The following is a 10,591-nucleotide window of genomic DNA, read 5'->3' as shown; positions in this document are numbered from 1 at the left end:
TGCTCTTTGAGTATACTTTCTTGGTGTGAACACACTACATTCTGATTCACACAGCGTTAGTCTTGTTTTTTATTTTTCCACCTTGTTTTTTATTTTTCCACCTGACCTCAGAAACCATCACAACCTTTGCCAAAGACAGCATCCTAAATTTGAACATTGAGACTTTTTTTTGGTCTGTGACGGGCTGTGTGGGTCAGATCATTTCCCTGAACATTTGGAAGTCCAGCTATGAACTTCACATGGTCCCAGATGGTTTCAGGCTGAAATGTAAACATGTTGTAGCATCTCTTATGGCCAATTATAGTAGTGGTTTGAGAAGTTTGGGGGGTTTTATTGCCACAACTCTGGGCCACCACTGGAATCCTCTGTCTTCAACGAAGCCACAGAAGACTTTTCAGGGCCACCTTTCAGGCCCACAGGGGGTGAGTATAAAAATCTCATACTACTGTAATACATCTGTTTTTTCATTAATTAACCTCACTGATACTAACACGGCATCTGTCCAGTGCAGTATTTGAACTTTATGTACCAGTTTTTGGTTCCTTCTCAGTGACAAATTGCCACTTGATCAAAAAATGTTTCCAAGAAAAGCCCGCCGTTAATTAATAAACACACAGATTAAATGAAAAAACAAACCATAACCCTTCCAAAGTTCTTACATAACTCAAAACTAAAAGTTGACTTATGAGGCTGGATTTTTTTTGAGTGAATGAGTGTAATTTTGGATTGTGTGAAAATTATTAAGAGGAAGGGGGGGATCAGAATTGAGGGAGTGGAGAGGTAGTCAGATTTGATTAAAAAGTGAAACAAGGTTCAGTCCCCGTCCCCACTCCAATCATTTGTGTTCAGTCCCTGAATTTGCCCCATTTGAATTTAACCCAATGTATGCTCAAAACAAAGAAACAAGTTGTAATAGATAATTTTATTCAATGTAAAATATAATGTACCAACAGGATTATGACCTCATTTGCTGCAAAAGTCATCCAAGGACAATACTTGTGTGACACAAGCCGAGAATAGAGCCTACTGACATTCTGATCTGCATTTCTTTTTAAGAAGAAGATAAAACGGAGAAAGAAATGTATGTTAAAAGAATGATGATTTGATCTTCAAATTAACATATATAAAATCAACGATCTGCACGGAACTGTGAGTAAAAGCCAAGCCGTCATTACCAAACATATTACAGAACGTGTAACCAACTTTAAATATACACCAAAATGATAACGTTCACTTAAGTTGCATTTAGACATCAACTTTACAGAAATAATCCACAGCACCATTAAGCAAACACATTAATACTGAAACCAATTTTGTCCCTTGCGTTTGAGTGTGTGTGTGACGCAAAACGCCACAATGCCCTTCAGTGTAATGGTTGTATTATTTTACTACAGTGAAATAATAAAGATGCCCTCATTCATCTTGTCATGATTAAATGAACCAGGGCCATTTTGAACATCAACTAGCTCCACTAGTTTGATGCACATGGGAATGAATCACATATTTGTTTTAATTGTTAACAATAAAATCAAGAGTGAATGACGTGTTTTGGTTTGATCTAAAAACAGACTGAGTATAAGTCCTGTACGGTGAGTACATTCAACTCTATTACCTTTTTAAAAGCTGCAAGGGATGTATTTGCAGGGCCGCCTGTGATCCCAACTGCTCGGTGTAGCAGTAAAAAGTAAAAGTAAAAAGGCTTTCATTACATGAAATAATACAATCATAAGAAAAAGAAAAGAGAGAAGCAGTATTTGCTCTTCTGACAATAAGGTGCCTTTCATCATCAGATTTGAGTTTTATGAAGAGGTGATCACTCAAGTCTAAGAGGCTAAACAGCAACCGAGTTTGTCACCTTTATTAATATAAAGGTTTGTAGTTGAATTAATCTGAACTGAAGTGAGTTTCATGAATAGCTGACTTGAATTAACGCAATGGCCAAGGCATCATCTTTTGCTGCTATAAGCATGGCTCTGTGAATTCAGTGTCTTCTCAGTTCTCAGTGTACTATAACACCATAGCAGTGGCTAACAGTTTGTACTCATTTGGGATGGGGTTGAGCACCTGTCCTGCAGATTTGAGAGACATCTCAACAGAAGTGATTTCTCGATTCACATAACAAACTGGTCTTTCATGTGTCCGACTGCTGGGGGGCGGGGGCACCTGCAGCTGATACTGTCAGGCGCCGATGATTGACAGCAAACAGGAGGGTCGAGTTCAACAGCTGAACACCTGAACTTTGAGCCGCTTTCCTTCTCATTTGACTTGAGAAGAGGTGTTTGCAGGGAGCTCTGTTTGGATGGTTGAGATTTTTTCTCCTATAATTTCCAGCGAGCTCTCTCCATGCGAGGAGCTTGAAGGTCCTTTCTCTGCTGAGTTCTGCTTGGAGCTGTTCCCTTCATCTGACTCCAGGAAGGCCTCTCTACTTTGGGGTTTGATGAACTGCACGCTCAGTCTGGGCCCCACCACAGCGCCGCCTGGCTGGTTAGGTTTGCGGAGGCAGTGGGAGAGGGTGGAGACGCAGCTCTTCTTGAAGTTCTCGTTCATGAAGGCATACACAATGGGATTGTTGAAGCTGTTGAAGAACCCGATGGCCTGAACAATGGCGATTATCATGTTGAGCGTGACTCCGTCATATTTCTTCTCCAGGTCGTCTGGACAATTACACACAGATGGAGGTCACAACTCAAACTGATGAACTACACAGAGGCTTTAAACAAAAGGCAATGTGCACTTACGCTACGTCAGGAAATAGTTCCTATTTCCAGTTCACATTTAAGTTCATATAGACTCCAGCAATGCTTACAGTACTCAAACAGCATGTGGACTGTGTGGAACGGTGCCCAGCAGATGGTGAACAGCAGAACGATGGTGACCATCATTTTAACGGCTCTTTTCTTTTTCCTGTAGAAGGTTAAAACAAAAATTACAGGAAGCCTGATGACTGATGTAACAGATCACAGCAGACATTTGTTACAGCAGGTGCAGCTAATAACACTAATGACAGCATTAAAGTGTGCCAGTGAGCTACCGCAGTGAGTCAGCATGGAAAATATCAGGACCCTGGCAGTCACACACCTGAATGGACTGCAGCCATTTTTGCCTCTGTTCTCCCCAAGTTGGAAAGGCCACTACCCCTGAACTGTAGTCCTAACTCCCACTGTTGCTCTGGGGAGGGTGAGGACAGCCATGTGTGTCCTCTGATGCAAGCCAGAAGAAAACACATTGGTTTTATTGTAGAAACAGCTTAATGTTTATGTTTTCCTGACAAGTGACAACGGTTGGTTATTGTTGATCAAATCCGAATCTCATGCCCACTCGGCTTATCGTTTCTGACAAAGAAACCAAACTGTGTTAAAAGCAGAAAGAAACTATTTCAACAGATTCTGATATCAGATATCTTTTGCAATATTAAAAATGACATTTTCTACCGGAGAGTGGTATCATTTGATGGCCTCAATTGACACCTGAATGTGCTGTACAAATAGAAGTAGTAAAGGTACTGAACTGGGTAGCAAATGTGATGAGAAACGAGATGAAGGGACCAACATTAACTGTTGGTAGACACCAAAATGCAAATGGCGCTCTGCATCCATTACCACAGAACTTTTTGCTTCTTCTTGCTTTAGTACAGAATGTAAGCATCAGTAGGCAGCAACAGAAATATTAAGTCATTAAGTTGCCTAAAGTGGAAAGGTTTAGGCAACTAAAAAGCAAATGCAGGTTCTTCATGTAGGTGCCCTGACCAACCAGTAGGAGTCGCTGACACAAGTACAAGTACAAGTACAAGTACGAGGACCAGCTTCCCACCCATAACCACTGCCAAGTGTCCATTGGAATGCAAAAAAAAAAGCCACAGTGAGGAGTTTCATCCCGGAGACTTGGAATAAACATTTTTATATGGTGAAAATCCACAAATATGAGACCCCTCTGCTATGCAGCCTACCTTGAGATCTTACTGATCTCCCTGTGGTTCATGGTGTTGAGGACGGAGGAGTCGCCCACCCTCTTGCGGATCCACAACTCAATGCCGATGCGTGTGTAGAGGAACAGCATGGCTGCCAAAGGGAGGATGAAAAGAGCCACCATGATGAAGGTGGTGTACGCCTGCCTGTGAGTCAGAGAGCGCCAACTCTCCTGACAGCACACGTGGTAGTGATCGTACAAGAAGTCGTACTTCACCTTTTGAGAGGGAGGGAGAAAAGCTCTGTAGTTCTGAGTGGCAGGGTGGTATTTACGTGAGGCTTTGTAGTATGCTGTAGTTACAGATACTGAGGAATAAATCATGGCACACAAACTCTTTCTGAGAGATTGCTCTTTTAAAATAATAGTTATTAAAATTATTATTCATTTTTACAGTTTTGTCCCCCATTTTCTCACAATCTTCTGAGTTCCCAATCTCTTATGGACTGCATGATGATCCAGCCACTTTAATGAGCTTCACTAAGAGCTTTGCTTGAGTGCTCTCTTCCCCAGTCACTGAATAACATAATGAGTAATATTATTCATAAACACAGTGTAGAAGTTGTCAAAAGTATGTCTACTGAATCCTTCACAGTTAATCTTTTTAAGCCCTGTGTACTAATACTATAATACTCCTATCATAGCTCTGTTGGGACAGTTTAGTAAATTACAATGAGCTTAAAATACTCTTAATACTTAAAATACCACATGTCATTTCTAATATCTCTTTGAAATATTCATATATGATTTTGCTCTCGACTCAGCACATACCCGTTATTGTCATAGTATTAATCTATCATACCATATAATGACATACGTTCTTTTGTAGCAACTCATCAGTGAGTTTATGACATTTTTCTTTTTATATTATAGTGACTGTTAGTCTGTGCCTCCTGTTCAGAGTCAGGGAAACTCTGAACAGCCAAAGCTGAACAGATAAGGCAGAATATTCATTGAAACAGTGTTACTGGCCTTGAGTTTCCCATGAAAAACAAGAGGCCATGCAAAGCAATAATCTGTAAAGTAGTCTGCCAAACATCAACATTATTATAGTATCAAGGAGAGCACACGCCATGGATCTGACTTTTCAATAAACACGATTTCACTATGTAAAACTAGCAACAACATCAAGCCTTGCTGGCAACAATACACTATGAATAAAATCAGCATCTTATCCTTCACACTAAGGTTAGCAGCCACACATCTCGCATCACTCTCACAAACAGAGAAACCAAAAAAAAAGTGCAATTGTGTTTGTCCATCCTGTTTCATACACAACACACACGACCAGATTTTATCTTTCCATTTTTGCAGTAGCTTAGTCCTTGTAGACTGTAGCAACTATCTCCAGCCAGCGCTAATTCAAAATGGGACGCAGATCTACGTCAAACTGACACTAAATTCCTTATAAAATGAAGTATTTTTAAAAACTCTTTTCACTCTAAATTATCAGCAAAATCCAAAAAACATCAAAGCAAAATTAAGGCCAAGGGGTAACAGGCAGACAACAATGCCACCAGAATAGAGGGGCACAGGTCAACATGCAGATGCATGATATTAAATCTTTTTATTTTTGAATAAAATATATTGCATTTTAGGACAGGTTTGGAGGACTGAAAGTTAACAAGATGATGTATATATATTTTTTAAGCACAGTAAGATACAGTCATTTATGGTTACCTGTCTTATATTTATATTATATTCTATGCTCTTCTGTGCTGAATCTGTGTTCTGATATTCAGCTGGACAACAAAAGTGTGATTTTGCTTTCAGTCGCAGGTGAAGGATGTTAATGAAAGACATTTTGTGATGGATTTCTTTGGAGTGCACCACTTACCTCTAGCTGCTGCACAAACAACATTGGTGAACCCACTATCAGGGATGCGATCCACACTAGCCCTGCAGGACGCACGCGGGTAAAACATTTACAGAACAGGTAGGTACAATCTGCAGAAAAAAACTTGTTTCAAATAATGTACAGGACATACAGTTTAACATGCAATAGCTGCCAGGGAAATTCAAGCAGATAAACCTGTGTGTGACTACTGTCAAGCTACTCACAGAAGCTGTGCAATTGTATTTGGTTTCATGTAATTAAAAAGCTGACAATCATGACGAGTCTCTGCGAGGTTCCTCCGCATTTCTATGTCATACAAATCAAATCATACTCACCACGGCATGCTACCACCTACAGTGTTCACTTGAATAAGACCAATATTGATCTGATTGTTATAAAAACAAAAGCTTAAAATAAACATTTCATTTCATTTTTAAAGAGTTGTGGCAAATATAAGCACTGTTGTTTTTACAATTAAACAGTAAACTTTACTTTGTATGATGATAGTAATAATAAATACTATATGAGAATAAACTTGAATTCTAGAAACAAAGAGTGAAAACTATATAAAATGCATCCTATATAATATTTATGTGTTGCCATTTCTCTCACCGCATATCTGCCAACATACACAGAATAAAAAGTATAACAACTAGGCTGCAGATCAGGGCCCCCGTTCTTTGTACGAGCATAACTGCTTAGAACTGCAATTAAAGCTGCTTTTTAAAGAGATTTTAGTAAAGTTTCATTTTCACAGCAGGCTTATGATTATCACTTAAAAGTCTCTGCACGTCCATCGGGGAGAACCCTACCAATCATGCACCAACATTACTTGTTGTCTGACCACATTGACAATGTAAAACAAAAAGAAGGAACACATAAAATGAGGCTCATGAATGGATTTCTTGCCCCAGTGCATGCTGGGAGGATTCCCAACACACCTACCACATGTAAGTGCAATCACATGATCAGCACTCAACCAATCATATGAATGCTGATCATGGTTTCAACTCTCTACTCACTTTGCCTTTTTTCAAAATAAGTGCACACTGTCACTAAAAATAAATAAATAAAATAAATACATTAACAAATCAATCCTGCTTAAAACAAACTGCTTTCAAAGAGCCAAATTAGCTGGATCAGAATAAAGAGGACTATTTTAGCCTGATGACAGCATGTTAGCCAGAATTAGTTAAGCCACATTTGAAGAACAGGCCGCAGGGCAGAATCAAATCAAATCATCACTGGGTAAACACAGGAACATCTTCCTTGAGACTTTCCACTTTTGCACAACATAAACAGAACAAAATATGTCGAGACTTGAGGAGGTTACTACATGCTTTATGCTAAAATCACAGCAGAGATAGCTGCGAAAGCGAATGTGCACAGGTGATGTTCGGGCTTGTTTGCTTTGCTGTTTTTCCTTACACCTGTGCTGCTTTTGGGTATAGTCTTAATGCCTCACAGGAAGTCATATCAACCAGCCAGCCAGTCCCTACTGTTACCCATAGCACCCTTCTTTGTCTAGTTATAGTATAATTCTTATCCTTAATTGGATCTCACAGAGGCATAGCCTTAATTTGGCTTTCATGATACTCTGAAGGAAAGCAGGATACGTGGGACAGCCACATAAAAGAGGTTCCTTGAACACATAAACACATCCACTCTTAGCATAATAAGCTGATCTTGCAAACATGGAATACCTAGCATCTTGTATGCTCTTTTGGACGAGTACTGCCTCCTCATTTTCAGCGGGAAGACAATGCCCTGATATCTCTCAATGGCAATGCAGGTCATTGTGAGGATGCCTGTCACTATGGCTGTAGTCTGAACAAAGGGAACTGTCTTGCAAACCAGAACTCCTGCAGGAAAAACAGAAGGATGAAACAAAGAGATACTGAGAAACAGCACAAAACATGCATTTCTATTAAAGTTCACATCACTCCCTTTGTTTGACTGAAAACAGACTGAAAACTGAGGCGAGCTCTTCCTCTTCAGCCGTTCTTCCTGTGAGGTTTCATTGAAATGACAAAACGACCGTCTCTGATTACACTTGAACACAGCGCTCACACACATTTAACAGCTAATGAAGCACAGAGCTGAAACCCAGGTGAAAATGTGTGCACTGTAGGCAAGACCCACATGCTAAGCTTACCCTGATTAATCCTGAACTAATTGTGAGCGTATTTTAATGGGAGCACATGCTTCGAGCTTGCCTTCTATTGCTATGACACACTGAATGTCAGCTGTTGGTGGCATTTCTTTGAAATGTCCTCTTTAGTATCAGACATGGTCACAACGTTGTGACATTGTTAAATATAATGAAACCCAGTCAAAGATGTGGCGATTCGGCTCTTTGGTTCTTTTTAAAGGTTGTAGAAGAGTTGTTGTATATTGTCAAGCCTTCAATGTGTAGTGCAGTACATTATTATTATTACAACAGTAATAATGTATTATACTGTAAGGTGACAGCACCTCAAAGCACCTTCTTTTTGCAGGAGTATTGCAAAGCATTGCATTAGGCTATAATTACACGAGGGCTCATTATATTGTGTCCACTCTCTGCAAAGTTTGACATAAACAAACTCAGCAACAACTCGCCTTCATTATTTGTTGTAAAGCTTCTGTCTGCTAAGGCAAAAGCTAGAAAGTTGATCTTACACACACACACACAAACACACACACACACACACACAACAGCCTGTAATATTCCAACGCTAAAGAGTTACATTTCAAATGTTTTTGTTATTTTCCACATCACCTCATCAAATATATTGAACCCTTGAGGAGACAGGAGGGCTCAGTCTGTCATTTAGAGGCATTACCTGCAGCTTTTTGGTTCTCTTTAAAAGATCACTCCTTGAAGGGATTGATGTTTTGTTTGCTTACATTATGGGCTCGGTTTACTCCTGTTTGTTTGGCATGGCACGGATCAGCTGCTTACTTCAGGTAATATGCTCCATAGCTTAATGAAGCAGAAGTCGGACTTCCAATATTCATGTATTTCCTTATATAATAATTGTATAATTTTCTTATCGAGATCATTATTCTTACTCGTGACGTGGTCTTAAAAAGTATGAAATATCTATGAAATATAAGTTTAGAGGTTTGAAACTCACCCCCGAACCACTCAGAGGAGATGTTCTGCAGCAAAGTGAAAGGGATGCAGAAGAAAGTGATGAGCAGGTCGCTGACCGCCAGAGAGCAAATAAAAATATCTGTCGCCGTCTGTATCGCCCGCTTCTTCACAACTATGTAGATGACCAAACTATTTCCAGCCAGAGCCATGACGAAAATAACCATGTACATGATCACGAAGGTGGTCTTGGCGCTGTACGGCAACTCGGGGATGTAGACGAGCGGCTGGATGTTGTAAGTGTTGATAAACTCCTGGCGGCTCAGGTTGTAGAACTGGAGCATCTCCCGCAGCACTTCGGGGGTTATCTTGGAGGACCCCTGACCCGAATCTGTCGAGGCTGCTGCCATTCCGATGCAGGTCTTCCGCCCTGAGGGGAACTTGCTTGCAGGCAGAAGAAGCAGAAAAACCAAATCAGTGAAGGTTCAGAGCTGAAACCTTCTTTAACCCGCAAGTGCGTCCGGATGTTGCGCAGCCTCCTTCACCCTGCAGAGCATGCTGCTGACGCTGCTGCAACTGTTGCTCTGTGTGCGTGTGTGTGTGTTTATACACTCAGCTGACTCTATAGAGGATAGGGTGACAAACCAATGGACTGCTGATGAAGCTGTACCATATAGGCGACATCAGTCTGTATGAATATTTTATCCTGTGTGGTCAGAACTGACATGAGAAAGACGCTTTTAATCTATTTATAGTGGACACACAGGATATAAAACAACAAAACACACATTATGCAGATCATTACAATTATGTTTATGTCTTACTAACGCTTTTATAGCAGAACAAATGTATGAAATCAAATTGACGACATATAGTCAGTGGCTCGTGTGACCCTTTAAAGAGACTATGCAACTTTCTATAAAGAAGAAATAACACATTATTCCTCTTACAAATGAAAAGTTGTATTCATTAGCAATAAAACTGGTTTTGCTGCTACAGCCTGGTATGACCAGTAGCTTGGTGGCTAATGTTACTTAACTAGATAATTGGGAAAGTTACTTGAATCATCTAGATAACATTGCCAATGCTTAAAACAAGAGCAATCCAATGAAATAACATCTGGAAATTACAAGGTGCGGTTGCTGCATATATTCCACAACTAATCTGTAGAGTTTTAAATGCAGTTGGTAGTTAGATGCATAAAATAAAGCTTAAAACTGCCACATGTTGTCATTATTCAGTTTGGTAGATGGGTTCGGTTGGACCCTTCAAAGTTAGGAAGTTTGTGTTGTTTATTATAGAAACACGCAGCAGCTAAAATACACTGCTCAAAAAAATTAAAGGAACACTTTGAAAACACATCAATGTCAATGGGAAAAAAATCATGCTGGATATCTATACTGATATGGACTGTGTAATGTGTTAGGAACGAAAGGATGCCACATCGTTTGATGGAAATGAAAATTATCAACCTACAGAGGGCTGAATTCAAAGACCCCAAAAATCAAAGTGAAAAAATGATGCGGCAGGCTTGTCCATTTTGCTGAAATTCCATTGCAGCAACTCAAAATGGTACTCAGTACTGTGTATTGCCCCCACGTGCTTGTAAGCATGCCTGACAACGTCGGGGCATGCTCCTAATGAGACAACGGATGGTGTCCTGGGGTATTTCCTCCCAGATCTGGACCAGGGCAGTCTGAGGTGCAACCTGGTGG

General features: G+C 40.1%; 1 protein-coding gene across 1 annotated transcript; it reads right to left on the bottom strand.

The window, feature by feature from the left end:
• Positions 1-2,256: 2,256 nt before the first annotated feature.
• Positions 2,257-9,286, bottom strand: qrfprb (pyroglutamylated RFamide peptide receptor b). The gene is made up of 6 exons (XM_070927665.1): positions 8,920-9,286; positions 7,504-7,662; positions 5,801-5,862; positions 3,947-4,182; positions 2,807-2,904; positions 2,257-2,654 (listed from the first exon to the last, which is right to left on the bottom strand). Exons 1-6 carry the CDS (start codon positions 9,284-9,286, stop codon positions 2,257-2,259), a joined length of 1,320 nt encoding a protein of 439 aa, XP_070783766.1.
• Positions 9,287-10,591: the final 1,305 nt, after the last annotated feature.

This window comes from Enoplosus armatus, chromosome 20 (genome assembly GCF_043641665.1).
Source record: "Enoplosus armatus isolate fEnoArm2 chromosome 20, fEnoArm2.hap1, whole genome shotgun sequence".
In the NCBI taxonomy this organism is placed as follows: domain Eukaryota; kingdom Metazoa; phylum Chordata; class Actinopteri; order Centrarchiformes; family Enoplosidae; genus Enoplosus; species Enoplosus armatus.
The sequence above is the reverse complement of the archived record's forward strand: the minus strand, read 5'-3'. Positions and strand labels throughout refer to the sequence as shown.